General features: G+C 35.8%; 1 protein-coding gene across 1 annotated transcript; it reads right to left on the reverse strand.

Moving 5' to 3' along the window:
- Nucleotides 1–17,380: 17,380 nt before the first annotated feature.
- LOC149562551 (ABC transporter B family member 2-like) lies at nt 17,381–26,091 on the reverse strand. The gene is made up of 11 exons (XM_089826039.1): nt 25,614–26,091; nt 25,456–25,510; nt 23,848–24,023; nt 23,264–23,464; nt 22,840–23,099; nt 22,315–22,631; nt 21,832–22,055; nt 21,382–21,749; nt 20,270–20,703; nt 19,114–19,355; nt 17,381–18,923 (listed from the first exon to the last, which is right to left on the reverse strand). Exons 1-11 carry the CDS (start codon nt 25,839–25,841, stop codon nt 17,721–17,723), a joined length of 3,708 nt encoding a protein of 1,235 aa, XP_089682165.1. The 5' UTR covers nt 25,842–26,091; the 3' UTR covers nt 17,381–17,720.
- Between the last annotated feature and the right edge of the window lie 1,045 nt (nt 26,092–27,136).

Genomic DNA, 27,136 nt, shown 5'->3' on the forward strand with positions numbered 1-27,136 from the left:
AAGTTAAATAAATCTTTTTATATTTTCTCTACACTTAAATGCACATATTTCTAAGTGGGATTCTATTTAATTTCCCTCCTCTTTTCTCATTGGTGGAATTTTGTCTCAAACGAATCATTCTTTCTCCACCCTTGATTAAATCATATTGCCTCTCAATCTTAATCATCCATTCTTCTTTATAAAGGAGAGCCATCTCTTCATTTTTGACATCCACGATTATGCTATTGTTATGCTGCAAGTTTGGAGAGTGACTTTTGGAGAAGTTTGAGCATTAAAGCTTTTAGTGGAGAACTTTTATCTTATTGTCTTCATCTCTCATGCATCCATAGCTTCCATCATCATGATCCATCCTTGTATTTTCATATTAGCTTAGATCCATATTTGTTTTCATAGATTAATATTACATTGTTATTCCCTTTCATACATTAGATTTTCTTTCTTGCATTACTCTACATTGTCATCATTTAGATTAGTTTGCATATTAATTTGCATTCATATTTTGATCTTTGAATCTCTCATTTTATGGTTTACTTTCATGGGCACAAACTAGGTCAAACTAAGGGCCTCCATCACAAACCCTTGTACTCCATGAATAAAGAGTTATGAGCTGTCATTCGATACCTCATTCATGAGCAATCTTGGATATAATGACTCATAGAAGTGTGCTCACATTTTAGGTATACATTTTTGGTGCCCACCTTGGGGCAACCTACCTTTACTTGTTGGTTTTAGATATTTTTGGAGCTAACCCCCTTATGCGGATTTGTTTGGAGACAAAAAACCCTAGATCTTAAAGATTTGATCATATCTCCCAAATGGCTTGGTGTTTTAGTTTGAATATTGTTTTGAAGGCTGGCAACATATCAAAGAAGCTTCAATGAAATTTTTAGAATTTTCTAATGTATTTTTTATTTTTTATAATTTTTTCTTGATTTTTCATGAAAGATCATTTTAGGGTGAATATTAGCAAATTTTTCATAAAAAATTATATTTTTGTAAAGGTCTCTAAATTCTAAATAGGGTTGGTTCTTTGTGTTTTGATTTTAGACATCATATTAAGGCTCAATAATTCGATTTACAAAAATTAATTTTTTTGACAAAATGGTTCCTTAGGGCACAAGTGAAAAGATCTTTTCAAAATTCTGACATTTTTGAAAACTCTCTAAATTTTGATAGGGGTCTTTTTTCTGCATTTAGGGTTTTGGATCCAAATTCATATCATATAGGTTCAATCTTGTTGACTAGGTCAAAAATTAATATTAAAAAAGAGTATTTAATGAATAGCTTGCATTTAATTTTCACATGGATCAATGCATGATGTGAGTTTTGATTTGGATTATTTGTTGGTTATTATCACTCTTAAAATTTATATTTTTGAATATAATCCTAATTTTGCATAAGTTGGATATATATTGCATATCTTTTGTTTGCTTGTTTTACTTGTTGCTTTGTGTGTTGCAAGCGGGCGTTCAAGTGTAAACAAAAGGTACAATAGAGAAAAGACGTGTTGCAGGGATTACCAAATTTTTTTTGGATCTCTATAACATTTGGATTTAGATGTAAAATGAACCCTCTTATGTTTTTGGCTTAAGTGCTTTTGCATGCTTTCATAGATTCACACTTCATTTGGTGCTCTAAAATTGGATCTAGATTTACTTTCACACATATGTGTTTCATATAGTAATTAGGCCCTATGAACACTATTTGTGGAGTTCTTGAGGAATGTGGTTCAATCACTTGCCTTACATGCAAAGCTCTTCTCGACAATAGATCCCCTTGTAGGTAGGGAAGAATATTTGTTATTATCTCACTATTCCGCTTGGGTTTGTCCTCAACATCTATTAGCACTTTCTCTTTTGAGATTGGTGGTGTTTGTTGTTGGTTTTTCCAAAAATTTGGTGAAGTAATTTTGAATTAGCGTGTCAAAGAATCTTGTTTTCTATGTTTGGGTAAGGTGAAGAGGTTAGAGGAGTATGCTTTGTTCCCTTTTGGGCACATCAGAAACTTGGAACCCTTAAACCCAAACCAAGTCCCCATGTAGTACAACTTTGTGAGTCTTCTTTGATTAGAGAGGGTTAGTCATAGTGGACATTTCCTTTATTGAGTCAACCATGTGGATGGAACCTCAAGCGATAATAACCATTTTTGACGTGGTAGTAGCAACTGCTATATAAATGTCTTTGTGGGGGAAATCCTTATGGGTGTAGTCTTTTGTTAGGTTGTCGGATCTCCTCAATATCTCTGATTGATTAAATTCTCAAAGTATGTCAAAATCCTGGTGTGCCGAGATTGGATTCTGCCCACTCTAGATTGCAAAAGCTACAAAATTGAACATTACTAAGAACCATAGTGCTATCAAATTTTCTTTTCTAGGACTATGTGCATGATTGGAAAATAATTTGAGAACATACACAATGGTGGTTCTAGGGATTAGATTGATACTACAACACTATTCTTGTTTATGTACAAGGTTGCTTTGCCCCTCGCTCATTGTTTGAAGATGTTTGCTTGAAATTCCTGATTGTTGTCTTGTGTGCCTAGTTTATGATTCAAAATTTATCACACCTAGTTGGATATTTAAAACAAATAAAATCTGAGTTCTTGAATTGAGATTTTATGATCAAATTGCTTTTCTATCCTGTTATTTCTAGTCTCCCTAGGTTGATCCGGTTCAAATTAGGCTACTTACCCCATTGTTAGAAGCTTGTTTGCATCTTGGATTATTGTGCTTTGACCCCTTCAATTAGTGATCTTTGATTTCACAAGTGACCTTGTTTGGAGTAAGTGAGTTAGAGCCTATCCTTGTTGAAAAAGATATACCTTTGGATTCTTTAATATTATGCTTGGAGAGTCTTAGTAATTTCTTATCCATCCACTTTTATAAAAATTCAATTTTAATTATTTATAATTTGGGCAAATCATCCTCCTGGTCTATATGTGCTAGGGTATTCACCCAAAGTTGTGAGCACCTTTATGGCAGTGTTGGTTTATGCCTATTGCAAAATTCTATCTTATCACATCTCTTTTGGACAAGTGAGTTCTTTTACTATCCTAGTTTGGTACCAATGTTTCTTAGGGTTATCCTATCACCTAGTACCTTTTCTTTCATGCCAGTTACAACAAGATATCAAGTAGATCAAGTTGTAATGTCCCCATCTTTTTAGCATATTAGTGGAGTTCTTAGCCTTGACATTATCCGAAGGCTAAGTGGAGAAATTGATTAAATAAATTTCTTATAAATTCATTACATAAATTAAAATAAAAAGATGACTTTATATCTAATTAATTTAACTAATTGAGAATGCATTAATTATTGGAAGGGGGAAACTTCTAGTAATTTAATTTTCTAGAAGCATAGTTAATTATTGTATTGTAAGAGAGAAGCTTCTAGCAAGTGCATTAATTATTGGAAGTGGGAAGCTTCTAGTAATTTAATTTTTTTAAAGCACATTAATTATTGGAAAGGGAGAAACTACTAGAGAATGCAATTATTAAATAGTTTATTTCCTTCTAGAAGGGTGAAGGAAAAGAATAAATAGAGATGAGAGCTACATTATTTATCATCTGATTATTGTGAATTGCATTTGATATTAAGTTGGGAGAATAAACTAAGGTTTCTTATTTTAGTCAACCATTGGAGAATGTCAACTCTTCAATGTTGCAACCATTTGAGGTGGTGAAATATCCATTGAGTTTGGTATTCAGGAGAGCTTCAATTCAGGAGTTTTATTTGTGCTTAAAATGGAGAATAAATTTTGGTTGCTATAGTACGTATACACGATGCAACACTACAGTATCTTTGTTTGAATCATTTTCATTCTTGGGCTTCACTATTATCAGGTTCCTCTTGTAACTATTAGTAGTTATCATTGTACTTCATAAGCATATGATTTTGTTGTGATAATTCATAATCAAATTTTGGCATTACTGTAGTCATTATTGTATGTCAATTGTTTGTCAAAATTTCAGTTGGTTGTAGGTATGCATTTCATATCTAGTTTCCATGTATTTGCATTGAAAATACCAAAATAATTGCACTTGCACATTAGTTCCTTATAAGAGGATATTACATTGGTATCAGAGCTTGCTTCAAAAGTGTTTGACAAAATGTCGAACAACTGAACTAGAGAAGATTTTGGTGTTTGAAGAAGTTATAAACTATCGAGGTTATTAGAAAAGTAACCTCAAGTCATTTAAACAATTACCTTTAGTCCAAACTCGTCAAAGGCGTAAGGGAAAAGAACCTATATTTGTTTAATCACCTGAGAATATTCTAGAAGCTTTGTTTGACCCTAGTAGTAACCTTATTGAGTTGAGTACACCCTTAGCATCACTTCACTTAGATATGGATATGGATTTTACAATGGCTCCACAAATGAAGAATCAAAGTGGTGAATACTATGGTACCTTTTGAGTGGTGGTCTTGCTTGTGAAAATAGACCAACCTCACCCCATATTGAGGATAGATATTTGGATGCACACCAAAGGGTTGAGAAAGGTAAGAATTATGCCTATCAAGAAGAGAAATCCCAATATGATGATCAAATTAGTGAGCCTTCTAGCACTCTTGTGAATGCAACATTTATTGGTAACCGATTTAGACAGTCAAGACCATGTACACCGCTCATGACACCTTTAGGTTATGCAAGTGGCAGACTCAAAGTACTTGACGTGAGATAAAAGCTCTTCTAGAAGAACAAGCTAAGAAGGAAGAATAATTTAGATGCCTAGAGGAAGAAAGGAAAGTTATGATTGAGATAGAAAGGAAATCATGTCAAGAAGCACAAGACCTTCTTGTGGCTTTGCAACTTGACAATAAATTCAACAATATCCCCATTGGTGATGGAAACAACTCTCCTCCATACACCCCTCCTGAGACTCCATGAAATGGAAAACATTGGAGAACACCTTCACCATCTCCTAGTCCTAGAGGAAGGAGAGCTTCAAGACATGATTATTATAGGAGAGAAAAACCTCCTAGAGTTTCAAGACAACCTTCACAACAAGCTCATCATGGTTCACAATATGGAGGTGGTAGCTTAAACTTTGACTGTAATTCTTACAATTTCATGGCTCTGCAACCAGACCCACATTTTTAGCAACATATGGAAGCATATATGGACCAAAATAGAGATGCATGCTTTCAACATCTAATCAACAAGGATGCTAAGATCCCTTACAACTTTGATGAAGACAAAGAGATTCAAAAGCATGATCCCTTTATTAAAGAAGAAATTGACCAATTGAAGAAACAGTTGAAGCAAATATTGGCACCCAAGAGGTCATTTTCACTTGATTCAATTTGTCCTAATCCTTTTGATAAGAGTGTTGACATGAAAGATTTTCCTAGAAAAATTGAGATCCCCCAATATGAAAAATATGATGGAAATGGGGATTTGAATGATCATGTGCATCAATTCTATGCTATGAGTTTTGAGTTTCATCATAAGGACTCATACCTTATGAGATTATTTCCAAGGAGTCTTAAGGGTCAAGCAATGGAATGGCTTACCAATATAACTCCTCCTGTTAAGACGATCCCTGAGTTAATTTAGATATTTGTTCAGCGCTTTCCATACAATCCTTCACAATCTATCTCGCTATTGGACTTCTATCACACAAAGAAAAATCAAGGGGAATCATTTGGTACTTTCTTGCAAAGATGGAGATGACAGTGCTCTCGTTATTATAGAACTATTCGTGAGAAAGAAAAGATTGAAATCCTCATTAGTAACATGGTTCCTAAGATGAAGTACAAAGTTGAGAAGATGGTTTTTGAGTCCTTTGATACCATGGTTGAAGCTGCATTTAGAATTGAGGATGTTTTGAGAGAGCAAGGTATTTTGACAAAAAATGGAAACAACAAAAACAATGGTCAGAATAACAATAATAACAAGGATAAAGGAAAGAACACATATTGGAATAAGAACAAACAAGTGGTTGATGATGGAGTTGTGGATTCCTCTAAGCCTAAAGACCAATTTGTTCTCCATTTGGCTAGTGCCAATCAACAAAGTAACAAGCCAAGATATCAAGAATGGTCTAAAGGAGAGAAAGGTAACTTTACACAATTGGGTGAGTCATATGAAGAGATGTTCATGAAGCTCATTGCTCATAATCTTGTGCATCCTTATGATGTTGCAAATTTTTTCATACCTGAAGTTAAGCCATGGTGGTGGGACAACAAGGCCTATTGCAAGCTTCACAATGGCATTGGACACGATATTGAAAACTGTGGAAGATTTAACATATGGTTCAAGATCTTATTGAGAATGGAAAACTTGAAATAGATGGATTAAATACCAATGTTGATCACACAACATTCAAAGAGCCTTTGCCCAAGTAGAGAAAGGGGAAGCTTCCCAACCTAAGAATGGCAAGGCTGCAATCAATTACACTTATCCAAATGTAGAAAATGTTGTCAATATGCTTGAGGTTGTAGAAGAAAGTGTCAACATGATGGAAGATAAAGATCCCATTGGTTATGATTTAAATTTGAGCTCTCCTATCCTTGGTGAAAAACTTGTTTTGGTGCTAAGGGGTGCTCACTCTAGAGAGTCATCTCAAGGTCCCCTTATCATTAGAGGACCCAATTCAAACCATTCAAGTAAACCTAAGCAAGTGTCTTCCCAAAGTCTCAATGTTGTTACATGAAGTCAAGGTCCCCTTGTCATCAAAGGACCTAGTTCAAACCAACCAAGTAAGCCACAACAAGTGCAATCCAAGTATGTTCCTTCAAAACTAGTGGTAATCCTAGGTTGAATTATAATCTTTTTGATCAATTGAAAAGAACCCCTACTCAAATTTTGATCTTTGAGCTTTTAGAGTTGTCTTCGAGACACAAAAAAGTCCTTGAGGACATTTTAAGCATGGAGAATGTCCCCAAAAATTTAGAAGTCGATCAATTCTAGAACATGGTTAATCATATTGCTACCCTTCATTACCCTTCCTTTTCAGAGGAAGATGATAAATCTTTGAGCCATCCACACAATCTTGCCCTTCATATTGAGGTCATGATCCATAGAACTCGTGTTCAGCATGTGTTGATAGATGGGGGTGTTGAGCTTAATATTTGTTCATTGAGTCTTTTAAAGACATTAGGTTATTCTGAACAAATTATTGATACCAAAAGGAAGATTATTATCAAATCCTATGATGAGGTAGAGAGAACTTCAAAGGGTTTGGTCGTCCTTCCCGTTAGGGTTGGTCTTATTGAAAAAAATATTGTATTCCAAATAACTGATGTTGGACACCTTGCGTACAATATTTTACTTGGTAGACCATGGATTCATGATATTACAAGCAGTGTCATCTAACTATCATCAATGCATTAAGTTCCCTTACAACAGAATAGAGATTTGTATATCTAGGGATAATACTTTGTCTATTAACTCAATTTCAGCAAGTACTCATGTTCCCCTCAATAGAGAAGCAGATGATTTTGATGCAACTTTAGCAGAATGTAAAGACAAGTTAAAATCCATAGACCTTGGCATGGGGGATGTCAACTCAACTCCCTCGCAGCATTACCAGTTTCACCTAGGTCTTATGGTAAACCTTCACAAGAGATGAAACCTTCCTCTTTAGCTATGACATTATTTAACACATTTGTAAAGTCGTTAGTGCCTATTCAAGATGAGAAAGAAGATGTGGATGTTAGAGATTGGATTTATAGAGAAGAGAAGTATATGCGCAATAAGAACTTCACTCCCTCTCCTAATGCTTATGGAAGAGGGTATGCTTTTGCCAAGAAGATGGACTACCTTGGACATGGCCCTCTTAGTAATAGATTAGATGCTAGAACCAAACCCCTTGATCATGGTCTTTTTGGACGTAAGTCTAAGAAGTTGGTTGGCCTAGGATATGTAAATCACAATAATGTTGCTCCTATCCTTGATAAGTTGGATAGTCAAGAAGAAAAAGAGTACATACCTAATTTGGGAAATCAACAATATGTGTGTGAAGATTGGGTCCCTTCTACTAATCTCCTTTGGGGGGATTCAGATAGTCCAGTATCTCATGAGACAATTGCAAAATTAGAACAAGAGAGTGTGACCCTTGATGATATTGAGGCTTCTGCATCTAGGCATCCCAAGCCTTCATGGTGTAAGCATCTTAGTCAATATTTAGAAACATATTCCAATGAGTACGAATGGAACTCCCTCTTGGAGCCTTCTATAGTTGATATGGACATTGATGTTGTTCATACATATAGTTCTCAACCTGAGTTAGTGGATGATTCATGTGTAGGATCAGATGATTTGAACTCACATGTTACCTTAGTGAACGATTCTTCACTTGTTAGGATGAATCTTGATTTGGGTAGTTTAGGAAGTTAGTTGACAGATTCTGACTCTTTGGTCACTAGAGATATCATTCATATTCATAACCTTGAACCAGTCATTAATTTACCCCTTGTTCATCCTAATTTGATTGATTGGTCCCAATGCAATCTCGAACTTGAGCTTGTAATGTTTCAAAATGATTATGAGATAGCCTGTTATTTGAATGTCATTGAACCCGTAGTCTCTTCCACTAGTGAACCAGCTACCAACATGATAGAGCCAGACATCAAGTACCTTAGTCGCAAAATAAAAAGAAAATAAAATACAAAGAATAGGAGTTCTGATGGCGAAAACCATTATGTGGCAGTATCAAAACCAAAAAAAAAGTAAAAAGAAAGGATGTATCTTAGGGTGAAAACCTCTCTGAGGTGCTTGAGGATTAGGTACTTGATTGTCTCCCTAGTTATTTTCAAGATAGATCTTCAGTGCTCATTGAACCAACACAAGCAGTCAATTTGGGTACAGATGAAGCTCCACAAATGGTACATTTGGCTCAGTGTTTGTCATCGCAAGAAAAAGAATCCTACACTAAGTTCTTACAAGAAAAGAAGATCAATTTTGCATGGACTTATTCAAATATGTCAGGGTTGGACACTAATCTTATTATGCATCACTTATCCATAGCTCTAGGTGTTAAACCAGTTAAGTAAAAATTGAGAAAGATGCATCCTCACATAGCTCTCCTAGTCGAGGCAAAATTAGAGAAACTCCTTGGTGCAAAATTAACAAGAGCTATTGACTTTGTTGAATGGATATCAAATATTGTACTAGTTTCAAAACATGACAAAACCATTTGAATTTGAATAGATTTTAGAGATGTTAATAGAGCATGCCCAAAGGATGATTTTCCACTTCCTAATATAGACATGGTACCTTACAAGAAAATGGTTGATTCCTTGAGATGCTACTTCACATTTGTCTCATTTTAGCAAATCCCTAGAGTAGAAAACAAAGCAGCTGATGCTATGCTACACTTGCTTCACTTCTTCAATTAGAGCAACATGAATCAAGATTTGAATTCTTGGTGGAAGAGCTACATCACCCTATCTATGATTCCCAAGAAAGTCATGTTATTTGTACCCTTGTTGGTAGTGAGTCATCCCATTACAGTGCCATTTATTCATACCTTCATGATGACATTATACTTGACATCTTTAACCAATCTAAATGCAAAAACCTTATTCACAACGCCTCTCGCCATTCCCTTAACTCTGGAGATTTGTATAGGAGGGGTCTAGATGGAACACTTCTTAGATGCTTAGAAAAGGAAGAATCCGATCGAGCGTTAGTTGACATCCATGAGGGCATCTACGGGGGACATTCCAATGGTCTTTACATGGCTTGGCGGTTGCTTAGGGTGGGGTACTATTGGCCCACAATGCAGATTGATGCAGTAGCTTTTGCAAAGTCATGTGAAAAGTGTCAAAAACATGGTAACATGATACAAGCTCCGGGCAGGAACTCATTCCTTCTATCTCTCATTGGTCGATTCAGTGTTGGGCCTTTGATCTTGTTGGGAAGATTCATCCTAACTCATCATGTGGACACAAGTTTATTATCATTACTACTGATTACTTCACTAAATGGGTAGAAGTTGTCCCACTTTTCGTTGCCTTGGGCAAGACTTATTCTAAATCATATTATCTGTAGATATGGAGTTCCTTTCGAGATTATCACTGACAATAGAGGCCAGTTTAAAAATAAGGACCTTAAACAACTTTGTAAGAAATTCAAGATAAAACAACATTGGTCCTCCATTTACTTCTCGCAAGGAAATGGTCAAGCAGAAGCACCAAATAAAACCATTCTCAAAATTTTACATAGAACAATTCATAAGAATGGTAGAGATTGGTGCTTAGAGATAAATCTGAATTTATGGGCCTATAGAACAAGTATTTTTACTCCTACTAGGGCTACTCCTTTTGCCCTTATATATGGTACTGAAGCAGTGTTACCTTTAGAGGTTGAGGTTCCTTCACTCAGAGTTTCCCTCAAAGGTCTAGTTATAGATGAAGACTACCATGCCATGAGACTTCAAGAGTTAGAACTTCTAGATTTGAAATGCCAAGCATCATTTGACCATATGAGGGTCTATCAAAAGTGCATGTCAAAAACATTCAACAAAAAGGTTCACCCTAGAGAATTTCAGGTGGGAGATCTTGTCCTATGTGAAAATCCTAAGAATCAATAGAATAGAGATCAAAAGGGTAAATTTGAACTTAATTGGCTTGGACCTTACATTATTACAGCAACTTTTGGGTCTATGCTTATTTAATGTCTACAGCAGAGGAAGAGCAACTCCCTGATCCTATCAATATCTTGCACCTAAAGAAGTTATATCCATGATGCTCGTTCTGTTTGGGGGCATCTTTGTACATATTTATTGATCCTAAAAAAATTCAAAAAAATGATATATTTCAAAAATACAAAAAAGTGATATACTATCAAAATTCTACAAATTGGAAAATGTCCTGAAAAAATGATCATCTTAGTAACAAGTGCTTTGATGTATCTCCAAAAAAATTATGTATTTTAAAACTAAAAAAAATCCAAGTGGTGGAAACCCAGAAACGGGCGCTACTTGAGGCCTTTGCACCCCCGTTTCTTAGCGCATGTCCTCGACACTTGGCCTTTCTCCATCATGCCTTGTCCTTGTTGCCTTGGTTTGGAATTGGTTTTTATCTAGAGGGCATAATTGTATTCGTTTTGGTCTCTTGGCAATGTTAGTCTTTAGGACACCTCGCAAATGATGTTTTTTAACACCACCCCAACTGTATTTTTCAATACAACCCCTAACATCAAGTGCTTTTCAACACTTATCAGTTTGGTCTTACCTAGTTTTGTCATGTGATCTTACTTGCTTGCAAGCATTTGATCCTTATCCTTGAAACTTAGTATCAGTTAAGACCTTAAATTTTTAAATACAAACACTTAATGCTTGAACTATGTCATGATCTTTTCTTTGTGTGCTGACTGTTATTGATTTTTTTTTAGTGTCCTTGTCTGATAAGTCTCTTCGAGATGCATAGCTAGAGGACTTGGGGCATGGGGCATCTTTTTATTTGTTTTCTACTTGTGAGTGTGGTCTTAAAACTCTAGAGTGTCTCTTGTTGTCCCCTTGAAACACTTAGGAGATTTGAGGCATCATTCTTGATTGTTTTTGCAGAACCATTCTTACAGTCATCCTAGCATCTATGCCTTGATGCGAGCATGATTTTGCTACATTAAATTGGGTAAGCTAACATCCAAGTCATCTTGACCTTTATGTCTTTGATGTTTATGTTAGAATCTTTCCACATTCCAATTTGATATAAATCACATTCATATCTTCATAGTTGCGCTTGTGACTAGTGATGATTGTGTGATTTTCTAATGTCCGTTAATAATGGCCCAATGATGAAACTAAGTTCTTTACCATTCTCTAATGAATGATGAACACAAAATCCTATGTTACAATTTCTCTATTGCAAGTACACCTTTGCATTTTCATGTAGCTTGCATTATAAGACTTCATGTTAGTTTGCATTTTTAGGTTGCATTATGAGTTTGAGAGGGTTTTCCCTTCATCTTTATTGTGAACTTTAAATCAACTGTGGTCATGTTTTGATCTTCATTTCCTTATCTTCTTTTGTGATCTCAATTGAATTTTCTATCTTAAACAATTGATTGATTTTGGGGTATTCTATTTCTTACAAAAAAAAATCTTTTATTCTTTTTGTTTCTTTCCATATCTTCCAAATTTCTACCTTCCATTCGCTTTCACCCCACTTCTTTTCTTCTAATTAAACTTTGGGGCATAATATTTCATGCTTGATGATCTACCTTAGTTCTATGATCCTTATATTTTTCATCTTACATCAAAAACTTTATCTTTTGTTCAATTTGTTGTTTCTCCTCTATCTCATTTCGATTTCGATCACGAGGGGGCAGTACCTATCAAATTCAATCCTTGATTCAGTTTTATCAATTTTATCCTTGACTTTTTAAAGTCAAAATTTATTTGTATTCTTTTTCCTAATGTGTTCTCAAATCGACCACACATTTAGGTTGTTTTGTGATCCCAAATAGATCTCACACTTCAATTTCTTTCTTTGACTACATGTGTTCCCAGATCGATCACACATTAGTCAAGAGGGGCAAATGTATGCACCCTAAAATGGTTGCCTAAACTATGGGCCCCCATTATTCAACTTATCATATTTCTTGAGTCAATGGTTTGCAATATTTTATTAAATCGATTTCTTTGATCAAATTGTAATTAATTTAATTATTTCAATATTTCCTAAAGGTTTGGTCATTTTATCCTAAGTCTTATTTAATTAAAAGGCAACCTCTCTTTTAATTAAATAATTAATCCACATTTAATTAATTAAGAGAAAAAACCCCTCTTTTAATTTAAATAAATATTTCTTATTTAATTAAAAGAACTTGCTCCTTTTTAATTAAATAAAATCACCTTTGAATTAAAAGAAGATCCCTCTTTTAATTAAATAAATAAAATCTCACTTGAAAAAAAGGAAAAAAAATTAAATAAATCTTTTTTTATTTTCTCTACACTTAAATGCACATATTTCTAAGTGGGGTTCCATTTAATTTTCCTCATCTTTTCTCATTGGTGAAATTTTGTCTCACACAAATCAATTTTTTTCCACCCTTGATTAAATTGTATTGCCTCTTAATCTTAATCACCCATATTTCTTTATAAAGGAGAGCCCTCTCCTCATTTTTTAAATCCACGATTATGCTATTATTTTTTATTAAAGAAAATAGGATTTGAAGGGCCCTGAAACCCTGTACATAGCAAAAATATTCAAAGAAGCCCAGACCAAACAAAACAACAGCCCCAAGGTAGAACAGGTCAACAACCAAGAACATGTGACCAGGGTGGCATCACAGATAACACATTAAACTTCAGCGACAAAAACAGGTTTATAACAGGCACCTGAAACCTCATGGTAAAACATACCATGACAAAAAACAAAGAACAACGGGCCATAAGAGCCAGGCAAAACAAAAATGAGACAGCCACAAAAGGGACTCACACTTTCCCTTTCGGTCTCATTTTATGAGAATGTAATGCCATATCAAAAGGAGTTGATGGCTTGACCTTTTTACCTTTTACTGTGGTCCATCCATCCTCCACCAAACCAGAAGCCTTCTGCCACGCAAAGACATCATCACCAAAACTAGCATCATCACAACCAATAGGCGGGGAACGAATCACAACAGAAGCAGGGACAACAAAATCCTTAGACGGGGCAATAACATCCGGAGATAGAGCTACAGGATGGACAACAGCACCAGGGACATAATCTGAAAGAGGGTGAATAGAGGAGGTCACCAACGTAGGAGTAGTAGAAGTATCATCTGAAACAGTAGTCGTAGGAGCAGAAGTGTCATCCGAGACAGTAGTCATGCTTACCACCAAAGTGTCCTGAGAAGAGTCACCATCCCTAGCAGAGGGGGCTTTATAAATTGTGTAATGATCATCCATAGCACCCTTCCACCAAGAAGGAGACTTCTTCAGTCGATATTTTCCAAAGGAGCAATGCGCGGCAAGGTGGTCGGTCTTGTGGCATATCTTGCATTGGAAGGGGATACCCTCATAGTCAAGAAGTTGAATCCACGATCCAAGCGGTGACCCCAACCTAATCTTTTTAGGGAGTCCCTTGGAGATGTTGACCTCAACTAGAATACGAGCATATGTCATGCGAAACACATTGGAAGATGCAGTATCAACCAACAAGAAATCCCCAAGGGCCTCCCTCACCGCCTCCAGGACTGAATCCAACCATAGGTGAAGGGGGAGATTATGTTATTGTTATGTTGCAGGTTTGGAGAAAATTTTTTGGAGGAGTTTGAGCATTAAAGCTTTTTGTGGAGAACTTCTATCTTCTTGTCTTCTTCTCTCATGCATCCATCGCTTCCATCATCATGATCCATCCTTGCATTTTCATATTAACTTAGATTCATATTTGTTTTCATAGATTAATATTGCATTGTTATTCCCTTTCATAGATTAGATTTCCTTTCTTGCATTGCTCTACATTGTCATCATTTAGATTAGTTTGCATCTTCATTTGCATTCATATTTTGATCTTTGAATCTCTCATTTTATGGTGTACTTTCATGGGCACAAACTAGGTTGAACTGAGGGCCTCCATCACAAACTCTTTCACTCCATGAATAAAGAGCTATGAGCTGCCATTTGAGACCTCATTCTTGAGCAATCTTGAATATAATGACTCATAGAAGTGTGCTCACATTTTAGGCATACATTAACCAATTTCGGGATGTCTACTAGAGGCCAAGAGTTATTGTTTTTAGTAATGTCATGTTTTGTATGTGTATTTGATTTTGGAACAATTCTGTTAAGATGATTGTATTGGTAAAATCTGTGATTTTGATCAATGATATTTCAGTACTTTCCACTTTCTTGTTTAAGAACTAATGTGTGGTTTATGGTTGTATGAGACCACTCTCTTTCACTGAGCTTAGGGTAGGTTATTTGTATGTCATGTTGGAAAGTGGCTTGCAATAGAGGCCTGAGCCCTAAAGAGGTTGTCTGAGTAACCCATTGTAGGCTATTTTAAAAAGTAATAACATTTCATTAAATGAGAGCAAAATGAATTAATAAGAGTTATTGTTTTTCCTCGCCCATGCCTCGAGTGCTAGTATAGGCTAGGATGTGAGTACAGAGGATGCTTGGTTGCAACTTTACTTTGTTAGTATGCCTTGTCAATATGAAAGGATACTAGTGCCGCAAAGTCACTAGGGGGGCAAAGTCCAGTAAGGTTGCCAAAGTAACCTTAGAGTTGACTCATGCGATGACACTTTCATTTCCTACGTATCATTGTTGCCTCTAGGTTTAGATGTCATTTGTGTCTTGGTACCTTTGAGATAGATTGCTTTCAAGTTTTCCTTGACCTAGATGTTGGATTTGACTTTTAGGATTGTTACCCTATTTGGTACTTGAGTTTGTCTCCTCATCATAGTGGGAGTGGACCATTTAGGTTACCACAAGGTCAAGTGGTAGTGTTTTTTACTTTTACCATTAAAATTCGACAGTTTGATGTCATTGTTGGAGTTTCATGTTCTATATTACCTTTCATTATGTTCTTATGTACTATGATGGATGGTTGTACTCTATTGTATTGTATTTGATTTCATAGATCTTACGAGATGATGTAATCTATTTTATGATGTATATTCTTTTAGCTTTTCATACCCTATAACTTGTATAGTGGATGATTGTGTAGTTTGATTATTACCAAGTGGCATTCAAGATAAATGTATATTATTTAAATAAAGTTGTACTTGTAGTTATTCTTTAATGTGGAATTGTTATATATTGGTTTTAGTATTAATTAAACTTAAATGTGATTCAACATCATGGGACCCTTAAGAAATGTAATATGTTTTATGGTATGTGTTTGTGTATGTTATTGCTTCCGCAATATTATATATGTTGTTGTTAAGTTATTATTTTTCAAAAAAAATGTTCGACAAACTTAGTGAAACTTCGAGTTAATTTCTTTTGGGTTCCTTGGCGGGGCGTTACAACCTCAAAATCTCTAAGTTGAATCTGCAAATTGTCCAAAGTTTTCTTGAGTTATAAGTTAGGCTTAACTATAGATTGAAGAGTAAGGGTTTGAAGTGGAAGGCTGGCTCAAATAACTAAATTGTCTCAAACTAAAGTGAGTAAAAGGTATGAGAGAAGGCAACCAAGCACCAAAAACCTCCAAAGATGTTTTAAAATGATTTGCCTAAAGGTCTGGGAAATAATAGTATGAGAAGAAGAGAGCCTAAGAAGGGCAAAGCTCCAGACCACTAATGAGAATACAAGGCAAGGAAGATAAGAGAAAGGTGGTGCCAAAACTAGTAAGCGCAAGGGCAAGACCAAAATGCATGCTTGATAGTTCCCTTTTTGCGACAACATGGGCAGCTTGGAAGGGGCAAAATAAAAGTAAGACGATTACCAACAAGCACTTCAACATGGAGAATTTTTCAATGAATTAATTAGTATATATATGTAAGAGAGAGACAAATGTAATTAGGTCTAGACACAATTTAAGTGTATACACTATTATTTTAGGAAAAGTAATCTAGATATCACTGACAAATTATAATTATAATAACAATAACATATTTTATTCTTTGATATCATCTCTTTATCTTTGTAATTTATGAAAATGATGAGATGTTTCAACTATAATCTTAAATAATAGAATCATGTTTTATACTATCATTGCATAAAAGCTTCAATTTATAACCTTGTTGAAAAGAAGCTTGCACCCAAAAACTTCACAATAAGTAAATATGTTACTAGAATAAGTTCCAACCTTGATAGCTTTTGTATGTTGCTACTTCTATTAAGTAATATTATAGAATCAATACCCAAATTTTTTAATTGAATGAAAGTACATCCTCCAATTATTCTTTTAATATTATTAAACCCTTCAAATTAGTTTAAACAAAATTATATATCAAAATTATATGACTATTCCTCTCTTTTTTATAATTCCAAAAAAAAAATCTCTAATTTTTTTCTAATGAAATTATACATTTTGACAAGAAAATAATGTAAAAGCTTCCCCTACAAAAGATTATCTGTAGGCCCACAACTAACAGAAATTTTGAAGGCTAACGCCTAGTTGTGAGATGAGAAACCCTCTGCGTGCCCCACGCCATGCTTTTATTTTTCATGCAGAGAAATTTTAATGCAATGAATAATGAAGCTGTGACAGAATTGACAGAATCAGTACAAAGGATGTTGGTTGTCTTAAAGAATTTTGACGTAAACCAAGGTCGTCTCGCTATTTCTTCATATAAATAAGACATTGATTGGTTGGTGTAGGAAATTGATTGCTGAGCGTAAGAAATTGATTGGTGGGTGTCATTGCCTGCCAGTCATTTTTGGTTTAGTTGATGAAAGGAATTAGTCTCAAACTTTAAGAAGAAAGCCCATAACGAAGAATCATATCTATCCTCAGCTTTTGTAAAATCTAAGTACATGAAGAAGAAAGCCCATAATTAAGAAATGATATCTATCCTCTGCTATTGTAAAATCCAAGTACAAAATGGAAAGGAGTGATTGCTTTCAAGCACATGGGGTGACAGTATCTAATTTGCTTGCATAATTTAAAGCAATGCAAACAAATTTGTGTGCTCGGTAACAAATGTCTTTTTCTCAACTGGACTGTATACAATGAAGTCGTTATTCAGTGGAACATCAATTCAATACAACATGATGGGAAAGCATGTAAGTATTAGTTGGTAGTCTTAATGATCTATTAGAAAACTATATCTGGGAAGTTAAATGGTAATTGAAGGAGGAAAGAGTGATTGAAGACTACTGTAGAAGCACAACCATTATCATTGATGTTGTTGAAGACTAATGAGCTTTAAGTATGCACCTTCCTTCTGCACAAGGCTCTCATGAGTCCCCTGCTCCACTATTTTTCCTTCCTGCAAAACAGAAATTACGTCGGCATTCTGAACGGTCGACAGTCGATGTGCTATCATGACAGTGGTCCTGTTTTTCATTAGTCGATTTAATGCAGACTGTACAATTCTTTCAGATTCAGCATCCAGTGCACTAGTAGCCTCATCTAAGAGCAAAATAGCGGGGTCTTTAAGCACTGCTCTAGCAATGGCCACTCTCTGCTTCTGACCCCCTGAGAGCTGAACCCCCCTCTCACCCACCTCAGTTTTGTACCCATCAGGCAAGCCGCTGATGAAATCATGGGCATTAGCAAGTTTAGCTGCCTCAATAACCTCAGCTTCAGTAGCCCCATCTCTACCATACATTATGTTTTCATATATTGTGGTGGCGAAGAGTGCGGGCTCTTGCTGCACTAACCCTATATGCTTACGCAAAGACCTCACTTTGAATTTTCTGATGTCTTTGCTGTCAACCATGACCTTCCCTCCAGTTGGATCATAAAAACGAAGTATAAGGGAGATAATTGAACTTTTGCCTGATCCACTTGACCCCACCAATGCCACAGTTTTACCAGCACGGACCTTGAGATTGAAGTCCTTAAAGATCAACACATCTGGCCTGGCTGGGTAACTGAAATCAACATGTTTTAGCTCAATCACACCCTCTGCATGTGTCAATTCTTCACCAGTTGGATCATCCGGGGCTATCTCTGATCTCCTATCAACTATTTCAAACACAGAGCTCACAGCTTCAGTTCCTTTGATTATGTCTGGGGCCATGGCAAGGGATTCTGCCATGCCAAGGGCTGTGACTATGAGGACCATAAAGGTTTTCATGACAGAACCAAATGTGGCCTTGTAGTCTCTGATCAGAGTGGATGCATACCAGAGGGCTAGGCCATAAGAGCTGAACATGCAGAACTGTGCAGCTCCATAACATATCCCTGCTATATGTCCCCGCCTGAACGATCTCTTGCGAGGTTCGCCTAGTTCTCTGCTGAAAAGATCTACTACTTTGTCCTCAGCACAGAAGGCTGCAACTGTTCGTATGCTGCTGACTGCTTCTGTGGCTACCATGTTGGCCCTCAGATAGGCCTTGCTCAAGTTTCCACAATAGCCTTCAAAAAAGAACCTCTGAAAGCCAAATATAACATGCATGATTCACTACATACAAAACAAATGAGTTTGCCAACTAAACAAGGAGGGAACAAAAGCACATTTTAGTAAATATTATTGTAATTTTTAAAGCTTCATCCCAGGATCTTCATGAACTCAACATGGAAACAATCTTATACTTTTGAGAGAGAAGTACGGATTTACATACCTCACTCATCTGTGCAATGACAAGCAAAGGATATGTGGCCAACACGACAAGGGTGATCTTCCAGTTCTCAATGAAAGCAATTATTAATGCAGTGACAATGAGGGCTGTGTTTTGAATCAAAATTGTGCAGCGATCTGCCACCAGTGTCCTCACAAGTGTTGCATCAGATGCTAGACGAGCTGAAACCATGCCACTATTATTGTTGTCATTATCAAACCAGCCCACTTCATTCTGCAAAATTGCTGCCATCAACACAGGGAGTTAGACACATTGCTCAGAAGACACATTCCAATAGCTGGCTAAGCTTAACCATGAAATTAGATGAACAATTCAAACAATCAGCTTAGCTTACATTCCAATCAGCTCGTATTCTAGCACTAATTGTGATTTTAAAGAATTCTAACATAGAGAGCACTCAAAAACATCTTGGGTCAAATTCAGTAAAAAGAAAACAGACGTCAGAAAATAGATTTGTGTGGATAATCATTTCAGGCAGGGGACTTGATTTTAAATGAAGATAAAAATAGATGTTCAACCAAAAGCTTCATGAACAAAAGATATTTATTAAAATGCGAGGGGAATCCAATGATTGCATACAGAGATAAAATGACCATCTCTAAATTTCCATCCATAAAAACCAGAACTGACAGTGTACAGCATTATTGGGGCTAAAAACATGAATGAGAATGAATGACGAACTTTGGCTATATTCTCAAATCCACTAAATAGGAACGAATAAATCCTCTGAGGAGTCACAAAAGTATGTGATTCTACACTGTCATACATGTGAAGAAGTCATTCCAACTACTCAATGCATGAAAATTTAAATGGCTAGAAAATTCAACATAACATAAAGTTCTGAATAGTTTTATCTTGTAAACCTTACAAACTAGTATTGGATACTGATAGATCATAGGATACACAGCTCGTAAGTTGTAGGTACAGCCCTAAAAGACAATTTTACTGCAACTTACTATAACCATTTTGAGAGATTGATGGGTGTCCAAAGACTTAGAGCTTACATAAAATATTCCAATTAGTATTTACCATATTTTACCATGTGGCTATCAAGATCAACCCCAAAATAATAATTAAGACCAAGTGTTGTTTTTAAACACAACAAGAGACAGGTAACTAGCATAAATCTGATTCTTACCCGTAAACATCATCTCCCTGACTCTGAGGGTAAGACGTTCCCCCATCATTCCAAAATTGGTATGTTCCACAACATGTGCAATCAGTGTGAGCAATGCGGCACTACAAAACAGCAAACAAACTTTACGTATTTCAGCCTTTGTGGCACTGTAATCAGTATCATACATGGCCACCAATCCCTGAGTGACTCCCAAGGCAAACAAGGGCATTTGTGCTCCTGCAAATATGCCTCCCATTGTGCCAAGAACACCAGCAATCCAGTCAGGGAGTGCCAGTTTGAACAATCTCGAGAGGGAAACTCTTTCAGCCTTGACTTCCTCATTCTTATCCAACCCAAAACGTTGGGAAACAGCTGTTAATGAGTCTTTGTCTGAGCCAACACTAGCTCCAAAACTAAATGTTCTTCGTGATATAGATCCTCTGGAGCTCCTCAGACTGCAATCAAATCAGATCACCCACAGTGTCAGCACATGCAGAGTAAAACCCACGTATTAATTAAAAGTTGAAAAACACAACCCACTCACTATATGAGGGTTAGGCAAAACAGATATCATTCCATTAAGAAGTGCTAATGTGTGACATATGTAATCAGATTTCCATATGAAATTTTATATGCAGTCTAGAAAAGAATTGATACCATGATGTAATTTATTTTACTATTGAATTAAAAAATGGATAACCACGGAGTAAAATTCCCCTGGAGAGCCATCAGCTATCCCTGATTTCGTGCAAATGCACATACGAAATTCTGGTAGGGCCGGTAGGGCCTTGTTCAAATATGAGATTCTAAGTACTAGCAGTAGGTTATTGACCCAATGTTTATCAACCAAGATCAGCATAGTCAAGAGAACACCTTTCTGTCAAAATGATGCACAGTTTTTCAATACAAACTAATGATTGCTTTGCTTAGCTGTTGAAACAAAGTAAGGTAAGAAAACTAAAACATGAAGAACTTTGATACTTGTATTGGATTAAAAAACATAGCATGTGAGAGGCATAATTTCTTGACTCGGAATTTCAGACTAAAGCTCTTGTTACCTGGTTGTTCAGAATAAATCAAAAAGATTCAATTTTTATTCTATACATTGAAACTCGTGCATTCTAAAATCTCACCTATTATTTTTAAGGAGAGATGGGCCATCAAGGCTCTGTCTGGATTCCTGCAATTTGACCAAAGCTGAATAGGCTCCTCCCTCTCTGGATATCAATGTTTGATGGTTACCACTTTCAACAATTTTACCATTTTGAACTACAGCAATGATGTCTGCCTTTCTTATAGTGGACAGGCGATGAGCAACCACCACTGTTGTCCTGCCAACCATGACACGGTCTAGGGCTTCCTGCACACTCTTCTCCGACTCGGCATCTAATGCACTGGTTGCTTCATCAAGGAGGAGTATTGAAGGGTTTTTTAGAATGGCTCTGGATATGGCTATTCGCTGCTTCTGCCCACCTGATAACTGAACCCCTCTCTCTCCAACCTGCAGAGAAAGAATGATTTCAGGCCAAGAAATACAAAATTTCATAGCATGGATTTTACTTAGGCCTGGGTTTAATATCTACCTGTGTTTCATAGCAACCGGGAAGATTATTAATAAAGAGGTAAGCATCTGATAGCTTTGCAGCCTGCTCAATTTCATTCCTAGTTGCATTATCCTTGCCATAAAGTATATTCTCTCGTATTGTTGTTGCAAATAACACAGGCTCTTGACTGACCAGGCCAATCTGCTGTCTCAACCACTTGAGGTCCAAGCTTCTGATGTCATGCCCATCCAGCATCACTTGACCTGATAGACCACATATACTGTTAAAACAGAGAGTTCTTCTCCCACTTGAAATACACTAAACAATATTAACAGATTGTGCCATACCAAGCCCCTGCTTTGGTGTTTTGGCATGGTCTACATTTTACACCTAAATGATCTGTCCTCTTCATTTACACAAAATGCATTTATAAATAGATCATAACTTCATACCCAAAAGTGGATTACAAAACTTGATTCTCATCCTCTTTAGAAGCTCTCCAAGCTATCTTTCTAATTGTACCTGAAAGAGGATCATAAAAGCGCTCAATGAGTGAGATGACAGTACTTTTTCCAGATCCACTCCCCCCAACAATGGCTACCACCTTCCCTGCTGGAATATGGAAGTTAAGATTCTCAAAGACAACGACGTCTGGGCGAGAGGGATAGCTGAAGCGCACATTTTGTAATTCTATGTTTCCTTCAACCTTCTGCAATGTTTTTCCACTCACAGTGCTTGACTTTGCACATGATCCCCGTTCTATCATCTGGAAAATTGAGTAAGCAGAAGCCCGAGCCCGTCCAAAATGGGTTAAATTAGGTGCAGCCTGCCCAAGCGAGCTGTGTTGGTAGAGTTCCAACAAGGATGTTTTAGAATACCAAGAAATTAGCAGTAATAAAACACATACAGCTTGTAATGACAACTTAAGTTTGTTATAGCTAACCTGCAAAAGCATTTGTACAGATTCTATTGGAACTTTTAGCATTTAGCTACAAACATCCTACTATCCTACAATGTCTTCCAAAATTTATACAATGTATTGCTTACAGGCCACTGATGACAACATTAAGCATGGTGGTGAAGGCCTCCCCTCCATCTATGACTCTTTTGTGCACAATTCGACTGGTGAACCAGAGTAATAATGCCCACGATAAGAAGAGAAGAGAATGCATGGATCCCAACCCTAAACCTTTAGCTAACCCACCTTTCTTCCCAATCTCATATGTCTGCCTCAGAGCATTTTTGTATGATTTAACTGCTTTCTCCTCCCCAACAAATGCATAAACTGTCCTGACATTTCCAATTACCTGTGCCATTCAATACAATTGATTCATTCAGGCCTACATTCAAAATATGACCAATAATCTTGTTATAACTATCAGGACAAACATTTTCATGGCCTCATTTGCTTTCAAAGTATAAAAAACAATCTAAGGAAAAAGAAACGAAGAGAAATTCAATCCAATCGCACCTCTTCTGCGATGCCTCCTGCCTTAATATAAGCCTTTCGACCCCTACTTGTAAGGCCCGTTACAACAAAAGCATACAGACCTCCTGCAAGTGCAATCAAAGGAACTATTCCCAAAGTTACAAGACTCAGCTGCCACACTGTAGAGAAACCTACTGCGAACCCACCAATGAATCGGCTGATATAATGCAGAAAGTTTCCAACCTGCGCAGAAATGAGATGAGATGACTTTTTATGCCATAAGGCCATAATGATCATCAGAACCTATATCCAGTACAATTACTAATTTATTAGATTGTTTATATAGGTGTCCAGTTGTAAAAATAACTTTAAATTTTGTTTGATACAAAGCTATGCGAATGTAACAAAAAATTCTAGATTAGTTACTTCTTTTAATGGATGTCAAATTCTTAGATGGTCCTCATACTGCTGTTTGATCCAGAGCTTGGACAATTAGCATATTCTTTAATGAACTTAGTCGATCCAGATCAAAAAGAAATCCCTTAACATTTAATGGACAACCATATATTTGTGACTTTTTGAGTTCACAAAATAAATCACCCGTGTTTAGGAGAAATTGACCTCACCTTCTCTGAAATAGCATCTTGCACTGTAATGATATCGTCTGTGATTGCAGACACTACTTCCCCACCAGTTGATTCAGTATCAAAGAAGCTCACATCTTGATTTAGCATAGCTCGTAAGTATGCCAGACGCATTCGAGTAGCCTGCCTCTCTCCTGTGTACATCCAGCATGCTACCTCTGTTGTAAAACACCACCATAGTTCATGTTAATTACATACAAGCAGACCATGTGACAACAAAATAACTCTAATAATACATGAGCCATGAAACATGCTTATCTTTCCTTGTTACTGCAACAGAAGCACACTGTTTTGTTGGTTGGCAACTGAATTTTGACGATCCTGAAATGTTAAAGAACTCAGTTTTGGATATTCCTTTGTTAAGGAAGGAAGGGTTCTGTATAAGGGATTCAGGGTCCTACTATTATTCCCAGGAAAGTCCCATAGAATTGAAAAAGTACAATTAAAGGATTGAATTTTTCTTCTTAAAATTCATCAAATTTTCAGTTGCTTGAGATTTCTGAATTCAATTGCGTCTAATTAATTTTCAATTAAGCTACACATCTTGTGCTCCATCATCACGATGACAAAGAGTACAGAGTGTGATCTAAAATGTTAATACAAAAAATAATTATGCACAATAGAATTAAGAATTTTTCAAGCAACAATATATTTCTTTTTTTAAGAGAAATCCCACGTATCTAATTATAAGTTTTGAGATTAATTTGGTATTGAAGGGGGGCTGAATTTTTTACAAATTTAGGTATCTTATGAGTTGCATGAAAATTTTCTCTAACTCTCTAACTTGTTTGACATATGTACAAAGCATTTCTTTATATATAGCTTTTAGAATTTCATCCACTTATCATCTATTTGTATATGATCAATTGTATGTTCGACAAATGGTATGATGCATATTTTATAGAAAATAATTCTAATATATTAATAATACGGTAATGAGATATAACGTAAATTTAGCAGAAAAGATCTCTCTCAGACTTTGGTCTTTTAGTTTTCAGTTGTAGAGATTTCAGCTTTAAATTGTGCTCCCAGTTCGAATGGCAAAACATCATTAAAATCTTCCATAATAAGAGATTAAAACGAGAAAGAAAATAAGAAAAGAAGGCAATTGATTAATCAGATAAGATCTCAAAGATAGGATGGCACAGGATGGGTTCATAAAAGTTAAAAATGTTATTCAGAGAAAGTCTATTAGAACAGACCCACTTATAAAATATTTAATGTTCCTTCCGTCCTGTGGGGTAACTGGTAAAGCTCCTTGTTCATTTGTCCCATTAAGAAGGACGACATGATTGAGGAAGACAAAAAAGCTAAACATATGGTACAAAAAACTATTATACAGAAAGCTGGTACGGATTCATAATCTTTCTTTTAGTTCTCTACAGTAATTCATAAAAGACATTCTTATGTCCCATCTTTGTTTTCACAAATGAACTTGTGAAAACATTCTACACAAACTTCTCAAGGGAGCTATCAACTCTTGTAACACTATTTGTAACCATACCATGCAACCTTACAAAGCCTGAAAACTTCATTCAATACCTATTTAACAATAAATACATAAAAACAGATTTGCTTGAAATTTCTTACCAGTCCAAGAAGAGAAGAAAATAGCTGTGGCCAAATACACGAAATCCAACGAATACTGTACAAACACAAAACATTGTCAAACAAACAGATCGTTCAAAATGCTCTTAAAACATCAATTCAGTTGCAGAGAACAAATGACATAAAATTACGGAGCTTACCAGAGCAACCTTGTGGGAAACAGCAGGGGGATCAAGATAAGCAAGGCCAAGAGAATTAATGAGCTTCCCAAAGAAAATAAAAAACACAGGAACGGAGGCCCCATGAGCACACGCCCCCAAGCTGCCTATAAACATTATAACATAATCCAGCCCATCTGCAAAAGCAAACAATTTGAAAAAACCCACTTTCTTATTTGCTGTGCTCTCATTCTCCTTGTTGGAAGCCATCTCTGCTCCCCTGAACAGAATGATGGTGGTGGTCTGAATCTACTAGCCTATATACAAACACCCACGAATTTTTTCACCTTGCAGTAGAAAGTATAAAGTTGGGATAATGTGCAATGCCGATTTGAAAATGGTGGGGCTCGAACCCGGGATATACAGTTGAGTTATTAATGCAAAGATAGTGTGAAGACCTGGAAGTGGGTGAGAAACTAAGCTCATAATGAATGAATGTGTTTAAATGGAATAACGCGGTAAGCCTGTAAGCTGTAACGTGCCATTTTGTGCATGCGAGGCCGTACTAAAACCCAATTAATTTCTTTTTAATCAACACTTTTCTGTTACTAATTATACTTCTTTACCGAACTCTGCCATTCCTCTGCAGTCCCCAAAGTTTTGGCAGTCACACTATATTTCACAGACCAAAAAGATTCATGGCGGTTATCCATTCATCATTTGACTTTCCCAGTTTGCATTTAAGTGTTTTTCTTGACATTTAAAAGAGTTCATTTGGAATTTTTTCTATCCTGGGTGGATGTTTTTTTTTTGGTGTGATTTCTTTTACTGAATCATCTCCCTCCTTTTTCGTATGCTGGGCTGCTTGTTTGTTACTATCTTTGTTGCTCTGATTTCTCTACCTTCGTGCTGTGCAAATCAATAAATAGCTGTTATTAGTTCCTGCCTACGGCAGGTAATTTATGCTTTTTTATTGTATTAATAGCTGCATCGATTAGATTTTAGATTTATATAGTAATGTTTGCAAAAAGTTTTGTAATTTGCATGATTTTTTGGAATTGAAAAATACAATTTTTTGAAAATCTTATTGGCTCATGATGAAAAAACAATGAAAAAATTTAATTTTCTTCAACAAAAATACAACTATTTTTTCCAACACTTTTATTAATGCAAGCATTAATTGCAATTTTATATTTTCTTTTCTTGTGACAAGTGGATAAATTTTATTTGGAAAAAATCATTTTCCTAACACCTCATGCATTAATTTCAATTTTATCTTTTTCACATTTGAATTTTATCATTTTCACATTTGTGACTAGTGGACAAACTTTTTTTTTTTTTAAATCACTTTTAATTGATGTTTATTTTCGTAATTTGTAAAATGCTATTAAATATAGATATTTTAATCAAATATAGGTATTTTAATCAAATATAGACATTTTAACTCTTTTAAATTGTCAATTTTCAAAAATTATTTTTTATATAGCTTAATTTCATATTTATTTTAATTTTATTTTATTTTGACATATCTAAACCAATGCTTTTAATAGATTTATTGTTTATTT

The sequence above is a fragment of the Cupressus sempervirens genome, chromosome 4 (assembly GCF_028749045.1).
Source record: "Cupressus sempervirens isolate cs-2001-9-10 chromosome 4, ASM2874904v1, whole genome shotgun sequence".
Taxonomy (NCBI): domain Eukaryota; kingdom Viridiplantae; phylum Streptophyta; class Pinopsida; order Cupressales; family Cupressaceae; genus Cupressus; species Cupressus sempervirens.